This window comes from Erithacus rubecula (assembly GCF_903797595.1).
Source record: "Erithacus rubecula genome assembly, chromosome: 18".
NCBI lineage: Eukaryota > Metazoa > Chordata > Aves > Passeriformes > Muscicapidae > Erithacus > Erithacus rubecula.
In genome coordinates, this window is record NC_136670.1 from 11,494,862 (window position 1) to 11,521,216 (window position 26,355).

The 26,355-nt window shown below is 42.4% G+C and overlaps 1 protein-coding gene across 2 annotated transcripts in view; it reads right to left on the reverse strand.

The window, feature by feature from the left end:
• Positions 1–26,355, reverse strand: part of GNAS (GNAS complex locus) — a 130,359-nt gene that overhangs the window by 82,867 nt on the left and 21,137 nt on the right. Inside the window, exon 1 of one of the 2 annotated variants that reach the window (XM_079321394.1) lies at positions 477–1,542. The exons of the other annotated variant lie outside the window; for it this stretch is intronic. Coding sequence (XP_079177520.1) covers positions 477–615 — 139 coding nt within the window. The 5' untranslated portion in view covers positions 616–1,542. Of the gene's footprint in view, positions 1–476; positions 1,543–26,355 lie in introns of those variants that run through there. 2 annotated transcript variants of the gene reach the window in all.

The window sequence follows — 26,355 nt, forward strand, 5'->3', positions numbered from 1 at the left end:
CTCCCCGGCCTGGCCGCACGTCCCTCGGCACCCCGGCGGCGGCGCGGGGAGCGGTGTCCGGCCCTCCCGCGCTCGCCCGCGGCCGCTGTCACTGCCCTGCCCTGTTTATCTGCCGGGCTCCCCCGGCCGCGGCATCCCCGGCCCCGTCCCCAGGGCCGCCCGAGGCCCGCTGCCGCCCCGGCGGCGGGCGCTGCCCCGCGGGCGGAGAGCGGCCCCGCGCCGCCGCTCCGTACCTGCCCCGGCCCCTCCCGCGGCGCCCCGGGCGCTGCCCGAGCCCTCCCCGCCGCTCCCCCGCACCGCGCCGGTCCCCCCGGCGGCCCCGGCCCCGCCGCCCCGGGCGCTGCCGTAGCGGATCCCCGGGTGGGCCCTGCGGCTCCGCTCGCCCCCCCCCCGGCCCCACCTCTCTCCCCCGGCCTCGCCGTGCCCGGGCTGGGGCCGCTGCCCCGGCGGGGAGGGGACGGCCCGCGACCCCTTACCCAGCAGGAGGAGCCGGTGCGTGGCCCTATAGACCTGCTTGTCCTTCTGCAGCTGCTTCTCGATCTTCTTGTTGGCCTCCCGCTGCGCCTTCTCCTCGTTGCGCTGATCCTCCGTCTTGCTGTTCCCTAAACAGCCCATCTTGGGGAGGGGAAGGCAGGGACGCGGGGCGAGGGGACGGGAGGCGGCCGGGGCTGCCGGGGGGAGGGAGGGAGGGAGGGAGGCACTCCCGGGCTCCCTTCTTCTTCCTCCTCCTCCTCCTCCTCCTCCTCCCCCCCCTACTCGCTGCTGTGGCGGCCGCTGCCCAGAGCCAGAGACATGGAGAGCGCCGAGCCCGAAGCCAGCCGAGGGGGGGCCGATAGCGATGACTTTGCTGCCGCTCCGCCGGGCCTCCTCCCCGGCAGCTGCAGCTGCCTCTCCTCCCCCGCCCCCCGCCGATCCCCTCGGCGCACCTTTCCCGGGGGGTGCGGAGCGATCCGCGGGGATCTCCGCGCCCCGGCCGGGCCGCCGGCTCCTCTAGAGGCAGCAGAAATGCCCCCCCCCGCGCCGCACGCACAGGAACAAATCCAGCTTCAGTGCCACCCCCAAAAAAATAATAATCCTCTTTAGATCCAAAGGCACGGGCTCCAGGCGCGGAAACCTCCCCAAATCCTCGGCGGGGAGGATCGGGAAACGTCTCTTCCTCGCCTCTCCCCCCGCGCCGCGGGGGTCACGCAGCCCCGGTCCCTTCCCTCGCCGGCCGCCGCAGCTCCTCGCCCTCCGGCCGCGCGGGTCCTTCCTCCCGCACTGGGGCGGGGGGGTCCAAGCCAAACCCCCCCCTTTTTTTTTTTCCTTTTTTTTTTTTTTTTTTTTTCTGCCCTAGCCTCGCCGCTGCTCTTTTCACATGCGGTTTCCAGGCGGCTGAATCCTCTCGGCGAGAAGAAAATACAAAATAAAAATTAAAAAAAAAAAAAAAAGCGCAAGCGCCCGTTTGCTCTGTGCCCCGAGAGCAGAACCTGTCCCCTCACGGGCGGATTTTCTCCCGTCTTATTTTTCCTGCTCTCTCGCGCATTTTTTTTTCCTCTTTTTTTTTTTTTTTTTTTTTCCTCCCCTTTTCTTTTTTTTTTTTTTTTTTTTTTTCTTTCCCCTTCCCCTATTGAGCGGCTCCGCGGCGGCGGAGCTCGGGGTGGGGCGAGCGGGCCCACACTGCACGCTGGGAGCGAGCGGGGCCGCTCACATGATGCCCGCGTCACCCCGCGCCGCCGCCGGCGCCCTCTTCGAACCGGCCCCGCCGCCGCTCCCGCGTCCGGGGAAAAACCGCACGGGAGCCGTGCCCCGCTGGAAAATGGTTAATGCGGAAATTGCGGTGCTGAGCGGTTTGGGTTTGGTTTTTGTGTGGATCGATCGCGCCCCTGCCTGTCCCTGTCCATCGCGGCCAGCACTGGGGGCTCGAGGTACCAGGGGATGCTCTCTGCCCCGCTGGGTGCACCACACCTGCGGTTTTACCACCATGTCCAGCTCCATTTTCTTCTCTAAAATATGTTTTGGAAACCTCGTTACACAACTTATCAGTTACACCAGGAAAACAAAGGTTGGCGCTTTGCTCTTTGTATAACCCCGTTCCCTAAAATACACAGGTAGTTTTTCTCTCTGCACACACCCCCCACACATGAGTTAGTGAAATGTCCTTTACTATACAAATATTATTTACCCTCATTTGCAAAATTCGATTATCTACCACACTGTTCCCACGAACACACCTTCTTACATCATCCAGTTACTATATTTAGAAACACCCACAGTAAAATAATTATGTGAATAGAGCAAACAACTAGGAGGTCACAGCTAATGCCATCAAATACATCTGTTGAGCTGCCCTTGCTGAAAGAGGGGGGACCTCAGGAGAAACAGGGAACACCACAGTCACTATTTTTACATGCCACAGAGCCTCAGAGTTCTGGAGTCATGGGAGAAACTCTCACTGGTGTTCTTTTAGGCTAAGAGCAGTTTTTAAAGGTCTTAGAGAAACTTGGCTCAAATTCATGTGAAGCAAAGATGGCAATAATTCCTTGTATCTTTTATAGGTGATGTATTTGTATAGTCCCCATGCAATACACAATATTAAAATACATTGTAACTGTGGAATTTACAAGGCATAAAGGACTCAGGAAAGCAGAATTTGGACTGAAAGTTAAAAAACCTCATACTTTTTTTTAATGGTTTCAGGTATGAAGAGACTGCACAAGTGCCAGTACCTGTCACCTCACACGGGGAAAATCTGCCCCAGCCTCCAAGCTTTGCTTCCCTTCAGGTCCCATCTGAAGCTCCAAACATGAAGGAATACACAAACAAGATAAAAGTTATTATTGGAAATACACAAAAGGCTAAAATCTCAGTGTAGAGGGAAATGGGATGGGTAAATATGCCATGGACAAGGGAGTCATAGCTGTTGTCCAGCAGAGCTACAACCTTCCCTTCCCAAACAAAACCCAGGACAGGCTCAGCGAGGTTAAACTCCCGCAGGAATCACTGCCCTCCTGCTGCAGATACCTTGTGCCTCTGTCTTTAGGCTGAGTAAAGCATGAGGTAGCTGAAAAAGAAAAACACACTCAGCTAATTCACAAAGCTCCCAGTTACTTACAACAGAATTAAGAATTAGCTCCTTGTATTACAAGTGTTACTAAAGTGTGAAAGTGTCAAAAGCTACATGAAACAAAGAGAAAACTCCCACATTGTGTAACCTATCAGCAATTACAGATTGTTTTTTTGTTTCTGAAATAGACAGGACTCAGGACATCAGGCACCACCCGCACTTCACAAACTCAGAGAACTGCCTGGAGTTTTTTCAGTGCTGTCCTGACTAGGAGCCCCTCGTTTGAAGAGTGAGCATACCAACACATTAGCTGTTCTCACTCTTTTTTCGTTTGTTTACATAACATAACGCTGCTAATGTGTCTTTAGAATAAATTGTGTTTCTTATTGGAACTAGCTCCATTAGCTTCCAACTTGTAAAAATCCATGAGCTTGAGTTTCACGAGACTCCTGCCATCAGAAGGGTAAGTGCAGGCACAGTGTGACCCCTGACTCACCATAAAATTAAATCTCACTTCTGAAGAACCTGCAGCCTTAGGAACAAATAATGCAAAGATAAAATATGTATGGGCATAGTGCCTCTGTGATAAAAGTCTAACTATTTGAAGCTTGAAAATAGGGTTTTAAAGGACACTGCTGCATGTTAAATGAAAATGTTTTCCAAAAAGGTAAGGTAAAAAGAACATGGAAATGGCTGTAAAAGGACACCAGAAGACATAGGTATTGACTCAATCCAGTGCTATTTAAATTAATAGGAAAGGCAAGGTTGCACACAGAAGATTGCAAGCATTGCACACTTACAGATTAAAGTCAGATTCACTGATATTCCCTCTGTGCTTGAATATAACACTTTGAATAGAATAGAGGCTGTTGTTTTTATTTTTCAGTCTAAAGTAAAAGCAACAGATTTTTAGTCCTATTGACCTAATTTCTATTAGATCCTAAGGAAAATTATCAGGTCTCTTAATTTTGTTAATATTTTTTGAAAGAAGAATTTTATTTCAATTATTTTCTCCACTTTCCCTCCACAGCTTTTGCCCCAAAATCTACTCTCTGGTGCCTAAAACGAAAGAAGGATTTGTAACAATATCCTAATCCTGTAAATAAACCTGAACTTTACTCAGTTGAACAGTCCTATTCAAGTGCATAACCTATGCAGACTTTTCCCAGTAGGACAAATATATTACTTTGATTTAAAAATGGATAAAAAGATTTAGATATAAAGGACAAGCAGACTATCAATAGCAGTAGGAGAACTTGTTGAAAATTTGACACCTTTTATGCTTCCCCCACCCTATACACATGAACTTCTGTCCCTTTAAGATTTACATGTAATACCTGCTGACATAATCACTCAAGAGGACCTTAAGAAAAATACTATCTTTTTCCTATTTTAATATATTTGCTTTGTATCTGACAGAATGTTACATGTATTTCAATGCATTTTCCTTGTGGTGGTCTCCCTTCTTGTGCATGAGGATATTCACAGTTGTATGGGTAAAAGAAATCAATACTGCTGTAAAATTCACAAACATTGGCTGGAAATGTAGAGGCAAGACTTGGTTTTGGAGAAACTATTGCCTTAACAGAGTAGATTCTGAGCCTGTTGGAAAAAGGCTTTTCAGACTCGTATTTCATCTTGTTCTGTTCTTTTATCTTTTTAACTAAATGAATAAAACTTTCTGCTCACAGTTCTGATGTTGCATCACTTTTATTCTAAATTGACCAGAGTCAGGCTCTGAATTCGAGTTTACAGCTTGCTCCCAAACCCTACAGGTGACAAACACTCTTATTTCCTATTGCAAATAATCCACATTTGTTAGGGAGCTGAAGGCACTGAGCGCTTGGGTGCCTCCAGTAAAGAAGAAATGTTTAACTAATTTCCTGATGGGATAGTTGTGCAGTTCCTTAGGGCTCTCACTGTCCACAGTGAATGTGACCTCGTAAACTTTTGGCTGTGAACTGTGGGGGTGGAGTTGTGACCAAGCCAATGTGCTCATTTGGAAGAGAAGACACAGACGACATCTCGCTCCAGCATCCCTTAGCAACTGGACTGAAATGGCACTGCAGCCTCTGAGGAGCTGAGAGCCTTCCCTGCCTCTGGAATAGCCTGTACTCCAGTTCCTAGCATGGCTCAGGAGACACAGCAGAGAGGACAACATTTGTAGCTCAAAAAAGTAAAAGCGACAGCACTGAGCTGATTGTACAATTTCCTTTGTTTCTGTTTGTAGGGAATAGCATATTTTCAGCAAGTCTTTTCCATGGCAGGACACAGAGCTCAATTAACCTGGGGGACAAATGGTTCTTATAGGGTTCTTCTATGAACACCTGGATTTTTGTTAAGGAACCTACATTACCCCATGCTTCATTTTGCTGTCCTACAAATCCACAGTGCCGTGGCTGAGCACTTGGAACTGACCTTCCACTTTTAAAAGCAGGGATTAACTTTGGAACAGATTGACTCTTTCAGTTAAAGGACATTTTTTAATAGCACACACTGTGTACTTTTGTGTATGGGTACCTCTCTGACTTGAAGTTAGTTAAATTTAGGGTCTCCATCCTGGGCTGGTAGTTGAGCATCAAACCAACCAACCTCAATATATTTAATCCCCAGTAAAATTAATATTTTAGTTACAGATAAGGATTAATTAAGGTCCTGATTTAGACTTAGACCAGTGAGGGTTTTTTCATCTAAGGAAAACTGCCATGGCTTCTTGCAGTGACTCAGGTCTGCTGCTCATGTTTTCCTTAGATGGAGCCATCCTCCACCAGCTATCGAGCTATCGTCCTGAAAATCCTTTGGACTCTGGGAAGAACGAAACTGGTGATAAAAAGGGAGACGGTTTCAAAGTCTCCAAATTACCCTTTGACCTGCTGAACAAGGAACCCTTGAGTAATCTCAAGCCCGTTTAAAGGAGAAACAAACAAATTAAAGCCAAACAATAATTTAAAAAGGAAAACCAAAGCAAACAGATTGGAATTGGAGCAAGAATTCAATGCGGGTTTTTTTTTTTTTCATCTGTTTCCCTTGTGGGGGCCAGAACAAAAATCACTTTAAAAAGCATTCAGAGGTAAACAAGGTAGGAAATGCAGCCATTACCAATCAAACCCTGTGAGGGCAAAGCAGGATCATCACGTGAAAGGACAAGTTTTTCTGTCAGATGGGAAGAAGTGAGTGCAATGAAACGAGCATTGTCAGGGAGGAATTAATGCACCACTAATGTATTCAATAAAGAACAAACACAAAACACTTAACTACAGATACTCCAAAACAAACAGAATGAAAAGGAGATACTTCCCTCTCTGGCAAAGAAGAAGAATTTTTCCATACAGAAATTCTAAACTTGAGAGGGATTTTTGTTTTGTTTTTAAATAAAAACAAGCCCAAAGTCTACTAATAGAATTAACCAAGATCTTCCTTTAAACCAAAGGAAAAAAAAAAATCCTTGCCTCCCTCCTTTCACTTCGAGGCTTTCCCTCAGAAACATTAAAAAGAGACTTTAAGGAACTCATGGAATTATGGAAATAACACACTGAGTAAGAGCTTTGCACTTAGTAGCTTTTCTTATTTTTCATGTAGTTCTTTTCCCTGATATTCCTTCTCACTTCTCATGCATTCTGCACTGCATTTTATTAAAAAAGAAGAAAACCTCTTATGTAACAGAAGCAGCAGCACATCCTAGCTGTCCACATAACACATATGGAATGCCGATTAAAAAAAAAATTGGAACAAGGCTTTTCTCATATTTAGTTTCAGTATTTGTCAACATCCACTGCAGACCTACCCCCGACTGCAAACTCTTTTTTTTACAAAGAAATATTCTGCTTTAATCCTTGTTACGTTTGGGTCACAAAGCCCAGGGAGGCAGTTGTGGCAGAGGCTGCTTTCTAAATGCTGGTTATAGTTAATTCTTGCAAAGAAGCACAAAACTCCCAAGTTTTTCTCCTGCCTGGGGGTCAGCTGAGGAGAGGAGGCTCCTGCCTTCTCCTCCCCAGCAGCAGCCCCAGCTCCCATCAGAGCAGGGTGGCAGCTGGGGCTGAGCCTGACCCAGCTCCAGGAGCACGGTGACCATCCCTCCATGCCAATATTATTTATTACTGACACTGCATTCTCATTTTATGGTGCAGAGCAGGAAAGGGAATAAGAGGATTGTTAAAATAGTTCTTGCTAAGTTGTCACACAGGTTTTAATGTGCTGTAAACATTCCTCTCCTTCTTTAACATTTTTTAAAATAGGATGACGTCCAGGCTTTCATGCTCAAAATAACTTTACATTTTAGTGCTAGCAAACCACAATACTCTCAATACCAGGAGCTATTAGAGACGATCTGCAAGGAAAACAGGACTGTGATTTTGCTGCTCTGTCTCTGCATTGCTAAAGGCCTGAAAGTATTCCTTTTGAAAAAGGACATTTTCTCCCATCTTTTTCTTTAGATGAAAAAACGTTAAGTCTAGGTCCTAAGATTACATACTGACACAGTTATAGAATAGGGGTCTTTTGTACCCTGTTTTTCCTGGAAGAATCTGTCTGTCTGGCAAACTAACAGCACCATTACGTCCTAAGTGCCTTGATGTTAAATTAGAGTGCCCCACAGGCCCTAGGGCAGTTGCAGAATTTAGACCCTTTTTGCAGTGAAAAAGTCTTTCTAGTGGTTTGGTGGGGGTTTTATGTCTGTTAGATTTTAGAAATGTATATGAACCAACTGATTGTTTCCAAGGCTTTAGGTGCACAATGAAAGGTTTCCCTTGTTGCTCCATCTCAGGCAAAGCCAGGAAAGACATCCATGGCAGGAGCTGGGTCAGAACCTGTGGTCCAACACTGGATTTTTGCCTCTGCCACATTAAAAGCAGCAGAGGTGAAGGGTTATCCCCTCCTCTGAACCCAGCTGGGGGATGATCAGACCTGTCTGAGCATTCACAAACCGTGAATGGACACAAGATGAGTGTGGGGATCAAACAGGGCAACAGGACCCAGGAGACCTGATCTCCTGCAGATGGTTCAGTCCAGCACAGCCACCGATCCGTGGGTGACCTTGGACGAGCCACTTCCCTTTTTTGTGCCTCTTTGTCCAGCTCTCTTTTATCTGCCTCTCTCTTACAGGTTGTGAGCTGTTTGCTTCCGACATGTCTGCGCAGCGCTGAGCACCCAGGGGCCCTGGGCTCACTCCTGACCTTTAAGCCCTCCTGCTACATGTTTCATCATAAAATAATTATTCAAAAGGGAAGCAGGTTTGGGTTTTTTTTTTTAATAGTCTGTCTTCCTTTTCTTAACATCTCTTAGACTCAGACATTTTCAGCAACATTTCATGAAAAAAATTCAAAATCTTAATGCTGTTTTTCTTAAATGAAAATGGTGAGAAAGCTGCTAGTACTCTGTCAAGTCCTTCTCCCACAGGCCCTCCAGCAAAACCAGGGAAAGCTAGAACCAGCATGCTTGCTACATTCAAAGTACCAGACAAAGATACTTTTTATTTTGAAAGCAGGGAAAAAAAAAAAAAAAAAAAAAAAAAAAGCCTGCACACTTCTCAGCCGTGTTTTGCCCACCATGAAGCACCCACCAGGACAGAAACCCGGTGCTGTGTTCTTCTGCAGGTCACTCCCAGTTTGCTTTCTGCTCTCTGGTGTTACAATAACGAATTTGTTTTTCCATTGCTGCCTTGTCTGGCTGTGAGCTGCTCCCTTCTGAAGCAATCGGCGTTTTACAGCCCCGTCTCTGCTGAGCAAACACTGAGCGGGCTCGGGGCTCCCTCCAGCCCGCAGGGAACGAGCTCCCCAAACCTCCCTCTGCTCACAGCCCTGACAGTTCCCACGTTTGATGGGAAGCCCTTGGAACATCCAGATGCTGCAGGGATTTCATGCTTTGTGCTGCTGCCATCCTAAAAACCACCAGAGTGGCTGGCAGCCCACCCCAACCCGGTGACATCCCGGGGACTCCTGTCCCTGCAGCCCTGAGCATGGGAATGCCAGATCCCCCAGCCCTGGAGGCAGAGCTGCACTTCACACCCTGCACAGAAAATACACAGCTGTGCAGTGAGCCTGAAACACCCTCCCTATGAACTGCTGTCACTGAAGGATATATATACTAACTCCATGCATGTGAGAGTTAAGGAAGATTTGTCCAAGGAAATATTCCAGAGGAAGTACTGGGCAGCCACATTATTTGTTTTATTTAAAATGATTTCAGGCTTGATAATGTCTCTTTATCAAAACTACACATGTGCTGAGCATGCACAGTGCCGTGTGTTGTGAGCCATACAGGAAAGGGTGGATTTAATTTATTTCTTTATTATGAATATTGTGGTGCTGTAAGGAGAATCCTGGCTGACAGTGTGAAATAAAGCAAAACTTTCAGAGGATATTTTGGGAGCTGAAGTTCCTGTGCTGCCTTTTCAAATTCAGCCTTAAATTCTGTATTCCTAATCCTCTGTTCTGTCTGGACCATCTCATAAATGGACATGTATATTATTACAAAGCTGAGCAAATACCTCCTAACATTTGCCATTAATATTTACTCGAAAGAAAAATGGAGTTTCAGTTTCCTGGTTTTCCTCCCCTGGAGTGAGGAGACCAGTGAGAGAGTTTATAAATTCACAATTCTGGCAGGAAAAAGGGACCAAGGCAATTGTGACACACCAAAAATAGTTCTCCATCAAAATGATATCAAAGTGATAACCACGTTTTATTTTGCAAACATAATTTTGGCTATAGGGTTTGTTTGCATTTATTTGGTATCATACCCTCCATGGTGGATCAAAGCACTCTGTACCCAGCTGAATGACAATGACCTAAAGCAGAAAGAACCACCATGACCAGCACAGACCATCTTCCAGCATAGAAATAAAAATAATTAATTCTTCTCCACCCTAAAAGCTGTTTGGGAGGGAAGAAAGTGGGCTAGAAAGAATTGACTCCTGACTCTTTATGGGTCAGTGCAGGCTGCACTGGAGAAAAGGCAGGAAGAGCTGTTGGGTGTAGGGACAGTGACCCAAAACAAGACACACCAGCCATGAAATCAAACTGCAGCAGCAACTTGCAAGAATGCTCTTTTTCAGTGATGTCTATATGCTTACAACTGCTCAAGAATAAAGTTAAAAAGGTTAAGAAATATTCAAGGATGAATAAAAGATTTCCTGTTACCAGAGAGTTGAAACTGAGATTATATTGTGGAATTAAGAATGGGAAGTGCTGAAAAAGTGTTTCCACCAGCTAAAAAATGGACTGTAGGATCTCACTGCCCCAAAGAGTGTCCTCAGGCAGGTCTCTTTATGGAAGCATCAATATGAAATCTGCAATGACCAGGTGAGAGGTGGCAGAAGGACAGAGGCTGACTGGCAAACACTCCAAACTGATCTGCATGAAGAAAAGGTGGGACTAGAGATGACAAAAATAACTTACCATGGCTTGAGACCTCCTGCCCTTACAACAATTACATAATTGCTACAGTCTCTTAATATCCAAGTAAGAAACCTTCATATTGCATCAAGTTCTCATGTCTAGACAGATACACATCACAGAATGAATCACTACCTTTGAAGACCCAAGCTGAAGAGCACTCCATGATGGAAAGCCACTATCTGGGCACATCAACACTTGGGGAACAATTTTCTGGAGACAGGTTTTTCAGTATGTGTCAGGAAGGTTTACCATCTGTGAGAAACTCTGGTTTTCCAACAGTGTCCTTAAAGGGCTGATAAGAAAGCTGTATAGGCTTAGTAAAGGAACCTCTTAAACACAGAGTCCAAAGTTTTCAAAAATACCCCAATTCTGCCCTCCCCAGAACAATTAAAAAGCTAACAAAATGCACAGGCAAGGCAAAAACACATGGAAAAAATCAAACAGGCTTGAATTCATCTCTTAGCCTGATTATGCCTTTGCTAGGAACAATGATTCTGCCTCCTCTCTGTTCAGAAAGTTCTATTTCTATATGGGACAGCACCTATTCCCTAAATAATTGGGACCCCTCTTCTGCCTCCTTGCTTTGGTTTCAAAGGTTCTTTTTTTTTTTTTTTTTCCTCCTTTCTGGAACTGCCAATCAGCTTCTCTACAAAATGGTCACATCTTACAGAATTCCTTCAGCTGTTCTGGATGATTCCCAGCTTTCTCATTTGTCCTCTTGGAGGTGCTCCTCTCCCTGGCAAGGACATAGGGCATCTCCAACACTAAACCTGTGTTTTAATTCAGCACAGATGTTACAGCACTGGGTGAAGGATTTGGTGAAGGTGAAGGTGTTCTCAAAAATTGGGTTCTCAAAACCACAGTTTGACTCACATATGCCCCCAAACAATCATACATTAGCAATTATAATGATCTTTAATTAAAAAAAGAAATATGTTGCTGCTCTTACAGATAAGGATCTATAGAAATACTTGTATAGGTGCCATGAAAGTTTATTTTTCAAACTACACTTCAGTGAGGGAATTTTTAACTACCTTACCTGCATTACTCGAATTCTACTCTAAAACAAACTTCTTTGAAGTTTCCTTATTAAAAAAGCTTTAAAAATAAGCAGTTTGATTTTTTTTTTCTATGAACTACCTAATCTTCTTAAGTAGTAAAAAGTTAACTTCAGCTCAAGTCATTCCACTTGGAAAAAAACAATGGAAAAGCAGTAGATTCACCCATCTTGCCCTACATTTTCTCGAAATTTCATCTAACCTCTGATCGTTATAATTTTTCATGGTAAAGATTTCTCAGTGTCTTTAGCCAGCAGGCTTTGGCTTTTATACTGGAAAATCTCTTACAAAAATGTCACTTTCATTTATATTTTCAGCTATAACAAAGTCATTAATGCAGTTGATTCCTAAAAAAACGTACATTTTAGAAAATTCTTCTAGCTCTGGTACTGCACAAACACATCTAATGCAGAGCACGAGAAAATGATATCTTGGAGATGCTATGTTTTAAATCAGGAGTAGAAACTAAATTCTTACTCTTTTCCATGTGAATATCAGTTGTCAATGATACATTTTGTTCCCAGAGAGCCACGATCTCCTAACTACATTTTGTATCTGCACTCACTTTATTCTGTGGAGAGTTGTGGCTTGGATCCTAAGTCTCACAAGACAAGAATCTGGGGTTGGATGCCATGGCACTAAAATTACTCTTCAGGAGATTCCATCACTGTCGAAACCAGAACCCCAAAAAAACCCCTCCCCTCCTGGTTTTTAATCCTGCTCAACACCAAATATTGGAAGCAGGTTAAGATCTACGAACTAACAGATCTGGCCTCTTGCCTTGTGCCATGTTAAGATTCCATATTTAGCTTCTCATTCCCTAATAATCAGACATCTACCCTGTTGCCTCCAGCCCTTTCATCTCCTTCCAGTATGCTGCTAACCAAGATGTCTTTCACTCTTCTCTTTCTCCCTTCCATTTCTCGTTGCTGTTTTACACACAATTAGTGCTGCTATCCCATGGCACTGGAAAAGGGACTGTTGTGCTCCCTCTGCTGCCTGCTGGGCTCTGCAGCAAGAGGTGGTGAGCAATCAGAGTTCTCCTCAGCAGAAGGAAATACCAGAATATGAAAACTCACGTTGTTCCATCTATTAAACCCAAAATTCCAAGCTGGGAAACATCTTCCCTATATTCTCTATGGACCTCAGAGGCTCCTGGCAGAGCTCTTCAGGAGTGCAGGGAAGACCAAGAGCAGGGAGTGAAGCACACAAATGGATGGGATAAGCCCATGTAGGTTTGGTTTCTGGGCACTGCTGGTGGGAAGAGGGGCAGGCAGTTTCTCAAGGCTGGTTGCAGTGCTGGTGTCTCGCAGTCCTCGGCAGCGCTACCGGCGCGGTCAGGAGTGCTGCAGAACTTGTGCAAGGTTAGTGCCCAGCTGATTGCTGCCAGCTCCTCTTCATTCCCTTCAGGAGGCTGCTGTCAGGGGTAAGGCTGTGGAGAAGGACTGTGGACAGCAAATTATCTAAAGAATTCTCCTGAAGCCTTAACAACATGGAGCACTGTGTCCCTCTGCCTCAGTGCCCGCAGCCCGGGTGCTGTGTCTGTCCTTCCCACGGGTGATTCAGCAGCAAAGAATATTTACTGTTATTTAACAATGCAGTGGGCTACAGACATAACTTGTGACTCAACACAAAACACACTGGGTGCAGACCTTCTAAAGAAATGATCAACAGATTGTGTCTTGGGGAAAAAAAAAAAAGAAAATGCTTTATTTATTTGGGATCATATGAGAATAAAATGGATGGAGTGGAAGATATCTTCATGCTGTTTTTAGAAATTACAATCTTGGTTGGGTATTTTTAGAAATAATTAATATTTGGGGTATTATGAATTAAGTGAAAGGTTCACTGGATTCTGTCTGAAACTTCTAAAAAATAAGCCTTCAAGTCTTTGTTTATGTTGGCAAGTAACCTGGCTGGGTATAAAAGCCAAAGGTATGATTGACTACCTCACATATTTTACAACTGTTACACTAAATAGGTATTTCAGAATTTACATCCTTACAGAAGGATCCTTAAATAGACTTTCCTACAGCACTTAAAGCAAACATACTTTAGGACATACTTCCTGTTTCGTTACAGTATTTAATATACTTTAAAAAAAGAAGTTTACCTTTCCTTCAACAAAGATCCAAAAATTCAACTTTAAGGGTACAAAGATCACAGAAACCTATCTTACTGTTTTTAATGTACTGAAATTGTTTAATGAATACCCACAAATCCTTAAAAGAAAAAGCATCAGAAGTAGTGAAGCCTTTCAAACAGGTTAGTATGAATGCATTCAGCACCTAAACACAAAAGGCATGTCTGCATATTGCTCAGAATGGAAAACTCCTACAACTGAAACTCAAATAATAATTAAACCCCACATCATTGATTAGATGTGCCTATTACAAACACTGAAAAAGATGATACTGACAGTTCTCCTTACTTCCTTTGGCTTTGTGGGGGAAAATTTGCACCACAAATTTATGCAAAGGGATGCAAACTGATTTTTTTGGTAGTGTTTAATATTCATCACCAACTTTAAGTGTTGTAATTAGAGTTGTATCAATCTGGCACAGGGAAGATCAGAGACAGTGAGTGAAGCAGCTTTTAATGACACAAGTTACTTAATTTGGGTTTTCTGAGTTTCCAGGTGAGCAAACCAATGTCCCACCACTGCTCACCATTCCCATTTATTTTCAGCCTTGCTGTCAGTCACACACCTCCTTAACCCTCCTCAGGGGCTTTGCAACAACTCTATAATTCTCTTATTGTTTCTTAGCAAGAACATGGATGTTCTTCCTCCTCCCCACTAACAGCACTTTTCATTTACCGAGGGGAAATCGAGCAGGTTTCTGCAGAAAAGGAAAAACAAGGATACAGTCTTGCAAACACTCGGCAGTGAAAGGAATCTCCTCAGCAGTTAATTTGGGAGGAAAGGCTGGGGTACCACGAACTGGGCAGAGCTAGTGAGGTTGGTGATGTTGGTGGCATCCTGCAGGAGCCCAGGTCTGCAACAACTGGAGAATTAATCGAGTTTTAATCAGAAGCCAGTCACGGCTTCTGCTTTGACTTGATACACTCAAAGGCACTTACAGTTCTGGGAACTAAGTTCAGCTTATTAAACAAACCATTTTTCTGCACCTTTTTCATTTTCTTTGATGTATGATACAACTTCTTCAGACACAGTTTTGGGAAGGAACCAGATAAAAGTTGATACTCAGAATGTCTGGGGAATAGTTTTCAAAAGCACAGGGAGACCAGATTTCAGAAGGTACAGAGGCAGGTACATCTCACCAAGAGCATCCAGCTGCACCCTGAGGTGGCTCTATTGGCCACACCTTCAACAGAAGGCTCCCACTGGGAGCTTTGCTGTATTTTTAGATAATTCTAAATAAAATACACAACATTTTACTTTAAAACAGGAATTCATGTCACTGCTCCCTGTGCTACAGCAGCCACCAGATTTTTGAAGCTGTACTTCAGCCTTTCAAGTTCTTTCCCTGGATTCAGAGAGGGGAGGCCGAGAGTTTAGGATTGTTCCTGCTTTTGTTTGCATGTTTCAGACAAGCACCCACAAACAGACCCTTAGAAAGATATTTAATTGGGAAGATCACATGTATGCATGAATAATATTAGTGCACAGCAAATTAAAATTAGCAAAAAATGCTAATGTTATATATTTATATTATGGGTATTGCATTCAAACAAAAAAGCACTTGCCAGCAGGCACAGAAATCTCCTTATTTCAAAGCACTGCTAAACATTCACTGATTGCAGTTGGTGTTTTGAGTTTTTCACCTTTTCATTCCTTTTTTTTTAACCTAGCACTAACATTTTAACTCAAATCCCTGTGAGCAGTGAGCTGTGCCTTCCTTCTCTCTGGCTACAAATTTTCTAACTCAAATAGTAGAGAATACATCTTGTGTTGCAGGGGGTATTTTTACATTTGTCAGGAGAAGATTCTAATAAAAATTGCATGTATATCTCTAAGCTTGGAATAAAGATTTATCCACAACTGTGAGCATACAGAGTCCATCCAGAGGGGATTCAGTGTTTCCTCAACCACCCAGGGAACACACAGCAAGGTTCACACCCAGGCCAGACCTCTGTAAGAAATTCTACAGAAATCTGCTTTATTCACAAGATTTCTCCTGTTTCAGTTGTTATCTCAAGTGAAAACACTCCCCATCATTTTCAGAATAAAGAATCCAAAATTAATTGCAAAACCTGTGAGCATTCACTGTAAATCAACAAACTATGTACAACTTAGCCTATACAGTGTCCAGCTCAAAAACTACAAACTGCTCTCAACTTTTTATTTTTCTTTTTTTTTGCCATCTATCCTTTGCAAAGCTGCCGTCTTCTGCTTTCTTGCAAATTCATGCTTTTCAGGGGGTTCTTGTTTCTGCTGCCTTCTCAGATTACAATTTCTTTTGTGTTAATTAAGCTGAAAAATTGAAAGAATGTCGCTGACTCTACAAAGAACACAAAACAGGCTTGCTTGAGAAGCTAAAAATAGATCGCTCTGTTCGGAAGACAGACGACTCAGTCTTCAAACTATTTGTACAATGTGAATTAATTGCAGATGGCCAATTCATTTATTTAGACCTCTGTGACAGAAATGAAAGTGCTACTGCAGTGATTATACATCTGCAGAAAGCTCCTTTCAGGTGCTTGGGACTCAGGGAAAAGGGGGAGGCAGCGTTTTGTTATTTTCTGGAAGTCAGTTTGTCAAAAAGTTTTCTGATGTGATTCTCCCTCTCCAGCCTCCCGGCCCCTCTCCCAACAGCTCAGATTTAAGACGTGACACTGATGTACACAAGTTACAATGGCCTGCTCACATGTACTTCTAGCACTCACAGAGCATGTTGTAAATCAGTTACATTCTTTCGATTAAAATCACGTTTTATGATGTAAATGTTGTAGCAAAACCCACCCTGATTATTTAACTTATCTGAAATTAATGGCGTTTTTATTTTTTTATATGGTTCAGTGTTTGTTTTAAGTAGAATTTTAATTTTTTACCCCTTTTTAGCCTTTCTCCTTAAAAGCAAGAGAAAGCTTAATCGAAAAAAATAATGTTATTGATTTAATGGGAGAGAATTCAGGAAAATCTAAGTGGAAACTGATATTCCATCCTGGCTCTTATTGTTAGATAAACGGGAGGTTTCCAAAAATACCAGCTATTAGACTAGGGCCTATAAACTGTAGCTGTGAAATAAAAATATCATTGAACTAGATAAATTGTTTGGGATACAGAATGATCTGTACTAGAACTTTACAGCAGATCCTGAACAGCATGAAGCCTCCTTTGTGCTAGAAAACTAGAAACGTTGTCATTTGGGAGTCTAAATAATGCCAAGAAAAAGAAACTAAATATCAGAGTCCCTTTTCTCTAACGCCACTGTCTCTTCTTTGCAATTTTACTGCTTTACAGTCTCTAAATCCTTGTTTGCAGCCTTGCTGACTTAAAAAATGTGCAAATGTTGATCCACACAGGGTCTGAGCTAACAGGGCTGTAAGAAAACCTCCCAAGAAGTTGCAGGTGATATGATATCTAGCATGCTGATAGTATCACAAAGATTACATTTTTCTGTTACTTTTTAAAAATAAATTAATGCTGCTGCTTGCATTTCAAAGTATTTATATTACATCTTACAGCTTTTAAATCAAGACTGGAGTTTTTTAAAGGCATTAGGTCTCATAAGCCAAAAATAAAGCTAGATGCAGGAATGAATTAAATTTTCTGCCTAGAAAAATGATTGTAATCTATTAAAATTAAAATACCAGTCCTTGCCACTGTTCAGGCTCCTTACAAAATACCTTTTAGGAAGTTTCTCAAGCTTAGTGGTTATCACAGATTCAGAAGGGAGCAGGCATAACATTCTACCCTGTATTTTAAACTATATTCCTTTGCTGCAACTTCATCCTAACTCCCATCAAGGTCAAGGGAAACAATTTGTTTTCAAGCAATACAAAGCAGGCTGTGCAGTCAGGCTACAGCATCTTCCTCCTGCCTTTATGGGCTACAAAAAGAAAAGTTTAAATAGAGCTACAAGCCTCTTAACAAGAAAAAAATCCTTTCCTCAGGAAAGAAACTTCCTAGGATGCCTCTGAAAGATGACCTCTGTCCTGCAGGCTTCAAAATGTCTTCATCTACTTCCTGGAAATCCAGGTGATACCCGAGGTGGAGCAGAGGACAATAAAGCTGCTAAGTAACAAAGGTCACCTGCCTTCAACTACATCAATAAAAAAGGCTGAGATACCCCCTTGGTTCAGTCCAGGCAGAGATTTACAGGGCAGGGGGACACAGCACTCCACACACCCTGCTCATGCCATGAGCATGGTGCCCCCACCTCATTTTGGGGAAAAACTGAAATCCTTTGATCACACATGCAGAGGAGGAATCTGCTGTTGTCCCTCAGGAAGATGCAACCGTGTCCTGATGAGACACTCCACAAGCAAGAGCAACAAACCTTCTGATTTTTTTATTTTTATTTATTTTCCACTGTAGATTTTTTTCCTTTTATTTATACTCTGTGGTAGGGCAGACTCCATAGGGACCATGTCCTTACACAGACACATCTACCTCCTCACAGAAGAGAAACATCTTTGTTTACTTAAACTATTTTAGTGAGACCTAGTTTTTGCTGGTTCTAAAGAGTTCTGTCTTGCTTGTAAAGTAAACACCAACATCTCTGACAGAAGTACCACTTTTGAGTGCCCACTCTTGATGGACCTCATAAAGGTAACATAAAAATACATACATATATATGATTTTTTTTTATTTTTTTCACTGCTTGCTGAGATGAATCATGTCAGCCAAGGTCTTTGCAATAAATACAATGCTATCAAAGCACTATCTGTTAAAGATAGAGGAGAGCAGAAGTGGAAAATCTTTGCACAGAGCCAGAGCAGGCTCTGGTGATATAAAGCAATACACTTATCAAACATCAGGGCTGCAAAAGAGGATGGCTGTACCCAAATAATGCAGTCAAGGGCTGGGTGTCCTCTCAGTGCTTCCTTGTAGGATTTGCAAAACGTCCAGCACAACACACACAGAACCCCATGCAGAGCTGGAAAAGCATTTTTTACAGACACTGATAAAGCCTGACACAGCACAAACAACCAGAGCCCATGGGGTGATTTCACTTCGGGTGCATTTGCTCCACTGAAACTCGGGGGCTGAAGGTTCAAGACAAAGCATAAAAAGCTGGAAAATACATGTGGAATACCCCCCACCTCCACAGAAACTGTCTATCCTACAACTAAATACCCCAGAGGTGAACCCCTCTAACACACACTAATGTGATAAGAGCAAAACAGTGAGGAAAGTAAATGGACTGTTGGAATAATAATGTCATTTATTCATTTCTTGCCAGGATCCCACAAGAAGACACAGTTCACCTATAAAGTGACAGCTCAAAGGAAAGCACCCAAGTCACTTTGGTGACATTTTTGTTATAAAGCTAGAAGGTGATTTTTTAGTTGTTGAAGTAGCCTTTAATGTGCAAAGATGAAAATTCAGTGTCTGTGTGCTCCAGGGGCGGGAGGGAGCACTGGACAGAGAGAGTGCATAAGTAATGCTTTAGCATTTTTCCCCAAATTCATAAGGAATTGTAGTACATCTCCTCTCTAGCACTTTGACTACATATTCCTAAATAATTTTTGTACCTAAATAGGGGACATGTAAACCAAGCACACTCTGGTTTGTCCGATTTGGTTTGTCCCCTTTTCTGGTGCCCCACATTGGTTTCTTGGAAGTATCCCTGAGGCTCCTGCTGAAGGAGAATGAAGTCAGAGAGTTTACATTAGTTCTTGCATCTCTACAGCCCCTGTCCCAGCAGAAACTTCTCTCTCTGGATGTAATTAGAGCTCAAGGAATAGCCTGTCTTCAAGATGACAGAAATCAGATTCCACTATAAAAAACTAAGAGAAAAATCTTCATTGTACAGACTGCAAGATTTCCTAAGTACTGAAAACCAAGATATTCCACTGTTTTTCAGGATGACTGCAACATTCATGAGAAGCTGCAACATTCATGTTTTCAAAGTTGCTGTCATGTTTTTATTTCCTCATCAGGTTGCATGAAAGAAGCACTTTCTTTCACTTTGTTGAAAATCCAAACCATCACATAAATATCAACATAGTTAAACTAAAATAAATCTATCATCCTGAAAATTTTGTTATATTTTGAAATGGTATAAGACAAATTTCCCTCCCCTATAATGCAAAACCAGCCTTAACCAATTACTCCAAACTTTTCCCCAGACACATCTCCTTTAGCTACACATTTCACATGAGAATTTCCAAGCCAAAAAGAGTTTTCTTCCACAGACAAAATTGGAAATGAGAGATTGAAATCACCCTAATGATAGGTACTGGGTTATGCCTTTCAACTATGGATCTGTGCCCGTATCTCTACGATTGTGACAATATTTTTCCAAGCTGAGTATCATGCTGTATGTAACACTGAAACTTCCTGGTCTCTCTCAGTCTCTGCTGCATGGTTACCATCTTATTTTTATAAGCATTCCATTCTGGGGCTGGCCCTTCAGCTTTGGCAGAGTGAGGCAGCTTCTGCTTTAAAGCGGCTATTTTGCAACTAGCTGCTGCTTGCTGCATCCCTCTTTTCCAGCCAGGAAGGACCTGCAATGTTTTCCTCTCCATTCCTGAGAAAATGGCACATTCCCACAGGTGCTGCCCCTAGAACAGGGCACGTGCTGGCAATAACTGGAGCCAGCCAAGAATGGCCAGGGTGGGTTCATTTTGGGGTTTTGGGAACAGCTGGAAAATGGCTGGTTTTAAACAAGTTCAGAAAAAAAAACGTTTCTAGATTCACATCCTGCTCATGGCTGGCACTTAGGCATGCTGGCATCAAAGGAAGTTTTCACTGCCACCCCAAATCAAGGGATAAACACCAGAGGAGCCACAAACAGCACCACCAGGCACTTCTGAACATTGCTGGCTCAAAAGCAGTGGTCAGCAGGGCAAGGGCAGCAAGGAAGTACTGTATGAATTAACTATGAATTAACTTTACTTGAGCTGTTCAGTAGTGAGAATCCAGCCCTTTACAAGTAACAATTAATGTTCTATTTTTACCTTAAAAGCAAACAAACATAAAACCCCAAATGAGTGGTTTTAGAGTACCCAAAATGCTAAGCAGTGCCTGGAGGGGAGCTCTGCCCATCTTGGTCACAAACAGCTACCTTGTCCTAGAGGTGACATAGTTGCATCCTCCCCATTTTCCTCAGCCTTTTAATTGCTGTAGTTAAGAGTCTCACACACAGGTGAACTGCAACCAGGAGAAAAATTCAACCCTGGTCATAGTCCCAGAGGCACCTCAGCCTCCTGATATTCCCAGGAGCTCTCAGAACATTTTTGGCTGATCCTTACTCCAGATCAGACATGTGCATCAAGGCAGTAAGTACATCATGGATTTTTAGCAGAAGTTCCTTGCTGCTCTGGCAGGCAGTAATTAGATTACGAGAATTACAGAAACGACAGGCTGCTTGTCTACTCTCTGTATGGACAGCCAGCAACAGCTTGGAGAAGAGTAAAGCACTCAGATTAGTAAAGGGATGAGCTCAGTGTAAATCCAAATAATACCAAAATAATATGTATTAACAAATAAGGCCCCTGAACCAGCACATTTACTGCTGCTGTGCTCATCCTTATCCTCTCCTGGCTCTCCCACCTAACTACTGATGCAAAATGTCCCATGTAGGAGCCCCTCTGGTCATTTGCTTTTCTAGAGCACCTCAGCATTGTGCCTTCCCCTGTACCATACCCCTTGCTCACTCAGCTGTTAGAAAATCCTAAAGAGGTGGGAAAACATTGGGAACCTGCTTTCACAAAGACTGCAAGCACACGTTGGCAACCGCAGTGACAGCGTGCCAGATGCTGGCATCCAGATGAACATAACAAGCATTCAGCTTTGCTTATAAAATTCCCATATTCAGCACTGCCACAACACACAGCTTTAAAAATTAGAGCAGGGTTTTCCCATATATGGGAACGCTGACCTGCTGCTGCTGCACCAGCTCCCTGGAGTGGAGCAGTGCAGCCCCTGCCTCCTGCTTTGCCTGGGCTCTCCCTGAGTGCTCTGGGGGGATGCTGCTTTGCCAGCAGCCTGTAGCCACATTATTTCTGTACTGGGCTCACTTGCCAGCTTGACTAAATCTATTTCAATAAAACCACTACGTTTTTCCAACCCTTCCATCCAGTTGTGTTGGTATGTCCAATACTTCCGTGCCCAAAGCTGAGGTCTGAGCAGCAGCATCAACCTATTCCCATATAGCCCTTAAGAGGCTCCCTGGGCTAAGGAGCTCCACTTGAGACCCCTGGATCAGTCAAGGGATCCCACTGGACCAAGCTTTAACACTCCTGTGATCCATGAGCCCCCAGGAGCAGCTGTTTTTTGGATGAGCACTAACAGGCAGGTCCCTTGGCTGTGGGAGAGCATCTGAGCAAACACATCGCAGCAGAGCCCTGGATGGAAGGTGAAGGACCACACTCCTGAACCACTGGTGGCAGCTGCCAGTGGTTTGTTGGGAATATTCTATTGTTCTGAACGTATAGAAAGCACGGGAAGCAGTGCCAGGAGCCACCGCCGGCAGCTGGAATCTCCTGGCTGGGAGCGGCTCTTGTGCGGGTTTGGGAACGCACGGAGCCCTTTGGACTCAAACAGCCCACAAAATCCTGACCCCGGCTAACTGCACGAGCAGCAGCGTGTATTTATAAACTCCTCACAAAAAAAACCCAGCAGGATGAGCAGGGCTGGGACGGTCCAGCTGCAGCTCTGGTAATGCCAGACAGCTGCTGTGTCAAAGCGCTGGGAGAAGCCGCGTTTCCTTGCAGGGGACGCCCTTTGATACTCAGCAGGAGCCTGCACTGGCAGCTCCGGGCTGCGAGAGGGGATGTGTGCACTGAATACCTGCCTGTGCTTCTGACTGCAAGGGGTTTCAGAGGGGAAATAAAAAGAAAGAATCCAGAGCAAGCGCTATTAATCACTACGCAGTCACGAGTACATTTTCTTTTTCCCCGCAGTTGTTAAAAATCAAGCAAATCAATCGCACATGACTTTTCGAGCTTCTTGGCACACGTTTCATATTCTGCAGGTTTCCAGGGGGGCTGTCCATGTGAAGGAGACCCACCAGCAGCTCTCCCTCCAGCTCGCTGCCTGTGCAGCAGGAATTCAGCTGCAGAGCTCCTGAGCAAAAGTAAAGAATTCAAGAATGAAAACTCTGTCCCAAAACAGTAACAGAACCCAGAAAAATCCGACAGAAGAAATTAAAATTGCAGGTTTTGTCGTCTCTCTTGGTTTTGTTATTAGTATGGAAACGTCTATTTAGGTAACTAAAGGCGTTGCATCACTTTAAGAAATGTTAATTACATTAGTAGTTTTACTACAAAAAAAGTTTCTTTTTCCTTTCCAGTTTTCTAAAGCTTTAGAAGTATTTCAAAGGGAATCCTTCCCAAATATGCAAACAGCAAGTCAATTCTGTGAGTCTTTTTGCCAAGCTTCCTTTCCCCTACATCTCTCACTCAAGAAAATACGATTAAAAATACACTCAAATAAATAGAAAGGGATTAGAGTTGAGCAGCATTGCCAAAAAATTACAGATAATCATAATCATCACTAAACGAGTCCCAGCTCTCCCCCACCCAGAGGGGCCTCCCAATGTTCCTGTGCTCCCCTGGAACAAGAAGAAATGTCAGAGTCTGCTCCTGCACACAGGGAGAAGTGCAGGGGCTGGGGAACTGGGAGCAGATTTCCTTTGAGACATGCTTTGGTCTCATATTTATTATTAAACATATTAATAATTTTAAAATATTAATATATTTAAATTATTTTTAAAATTTAAATTGTGCTAAGAGTACTTTGGGTTCTTCTCTCAACAAAAACCCTCAGCATTTTCATTGTTTTAATTAACTAACTTCCCCTAAGGGGAAAAAAAAACCCCACTAAGGATTAATAACAAATGTCATAATTAGTACCAAACTAATTGCATTCATTTATTTAGAAATGCTATGCCACACCTTCCCAGAATATCAGTTTTTCTTGTGTTCATTTTCTAGTATTTAGAAAAATGCTATAAAATTTATTTTCACTAGGTTTAGGAATTTTACAGAGTGGCAAAACAAATTATTTGGTATTACTTTCTCCTATCATTTAAGCTACCCAAATTTCTTTTCATGGTTGTTGCCATCAATTTCCCTACTTTTCCTTAAAATTTAGATATTGCAATTGCATGTTTAATATTATGGTTATAGTTCACATTTAGGACAAAGGTGGCTCAGCACTGAGCCAGTAAAAGATACAGAATAATTTTCAATGCAAAGCAGTTTCATATGTCTCCATGCCTTTTAGCATGGAATTTGCAGAAATGCTAATAAATTAGGTATATTTATCTAATAATAATGTAATACTTTTTATAAGAAAAAGTGGACCAACCTCAAATTAAAAAAGAATAGATCAAAATTCTGAAAAGTATTAATTCTATTCATCTTATTAATCTAAGTACAAATGAGAAAGAAAAATATTATTTAATATTTAAAATTAACAAATTTTATTTATGCCACCTCAAACTGAATTCATTTAGGGTAAGGGAAGGGGAGGTATCTTCCAAGGAAAAGTGCAAGTATCAAAAAAGTTGATTCAACCTCCCTCCCTTATGCTCTTACTCTGATATCATGCAACAGGAAAAGTTTACCAGGAAAAATTGTAACAATCTTCTTTTTAGAGATTTTTGGCTTTGCAATTACTGTCTGTTTTTTTCTAACAAAATATAATTCTTCTGTTAAGTTTCTAGTGAACAGTATTGAATTCCCTACCAGGCATCCAAAAATTCTAGTTCTGTAAAAATCATTCTGAGCAAACAAGGGCTGCAAGTTCTCAGCTGTGACTTTCCAGAGATGCTCTCTTCACGTTGTAAAAAAATTACTGATTTTTCACTTGTTCTCAAAACTCTCCAACATATCATCTATAAAATAAATAGATTATCTGATATTTTAATAGTATGTTATCCCTTTCAAATAAAATGCTGTTATCAATGCACTCTAGGTTCTGATATATACATAAACATAAAAAATTATTTTAGAGGGGAGTAAAATATTCATAGAGCATTTAAGTACTCACTGGATGTGTTTGCACTCTATGAACAAACAATACCCTCCCCATCAATCCATTAGCATGAGGAGGATTAAATTTTATTACTTACAAGCAACAATCACAGGATTGATTTCTTTAAAGCTCAGGCAAATGAAAAAACATAAGTGTGGAATTCTATTATTTAAAACAGCCTAATCCCAGGAGTTAAATCTCAGCTGGCTGTTATCAATTACCAACATGCCACCTGTGTTCTCCAAGTTGGGAAAACATAACAAAGTGTTAAAGTAGTTACAAACAGGAGCAAAAGAACTCAACAGGCAATGCTAACAATTGAAAAACTAACAAGTTAGCAGAGCCATATGTAGAAATAGAGGAATTTCACATGCTATAGGTTGACATAGTTATACTACGGTAACGAGAAAAAATTAATTTTTTAATTTTCACTCCTGTGCCACCAATGCAATTTGGAATTAGATGTGTATAATTCAAAAATCTATTGACACAAAACCAATAAAAGACACATCAACAACACATCACCACTTTTCTACCTATGCAAGGAAGTAGAAATAATGCACTTGTAAAATACTCTATCTTGTGCTCACTCATCTTAAATTCCTTCAAGTGATTTACCATCTCAGTTTAATTTCTTTGCATACTTCAAGGGGATTAATTTAAACTACATTAGAGCTTTTTCCCCCCTTAGTTCTGACTACTTAAGTTATGAATGACAACAACTATTAAGTATGTAAAAAGGTAACAATTTTAAAATTACAATCCCTGGAAAAAGAAAACCACTCTCTAAGCGTTAAATTCCCTAAAGAATAGAAATGGGCAAGATGTATTTCAGACATATGACTATTAGTCAACTATTGTTGAAGTGATCCAATTATTAAATAGTCAAGAATTATTTATTTTACTTATATAAACTATCCCTCTTTTCTGGGTCTGGAATAAATTAACACATCCACATGTTTCTTTGTTTACTATGCCAAGAAGAATGACTAATATTTTTCGATAATAATATTTTGATAAGAAAATGAATGTTCAGTTTAGATTCATAACAGGAGTTTCTGCATCATTTTTGTGTGCTGAATCAAATTTGAAATGATCAAATTAGAAAGATTGGAACAACCTGATTTAAAAACAAAACAGCTTTGCTCAAATACAAAAAGGGTTTTTCTAGGTACTCTATCAAATGAAAGCATACTTGTGCTTTCAAAAATATACTGGTTAAAAGATTTTGACAGGCTTCATATGAAATACATTTAAACATCAAAACTAATTTAAAATGATCTAGAGAAACAAGCTGCGGAATGTCCAATCCTTAAAAAAAAAAAAAAAGTAATTAAATGCTCAGGGCTTAGCCTGCTAAATACAATTAAGGACATTCTGCTCCTTTCTCGTTTTACCAGATAAACGCCCTCCCTTTCACCTCCAGCACTGGCACCAGACCTGGGGAAACAGGGAGACATCAACCTGCTTTTGAGAACCACTTTCAGAATCATCAGTGATGCCCCGATACAGAGCTCCTGTAATCACATTTATCAGGTTTATTTTCCCAGTTTTTCAGCAGAGGAGCACCCGGAATCCCACGGGAGAGCCTGGTCCAAGCCCGCCGGGGCATCCCCTCCATCCACAGGAGAGCACAGAACTGCCCCTGGGGAGGTGGTAAAAACACACCCTGGAACACCCATCCCTTCAACCTGGGCAACAAAAAACCAGGTGCAGACTTTCAGCTGCTTGGTTGGGAGGGAA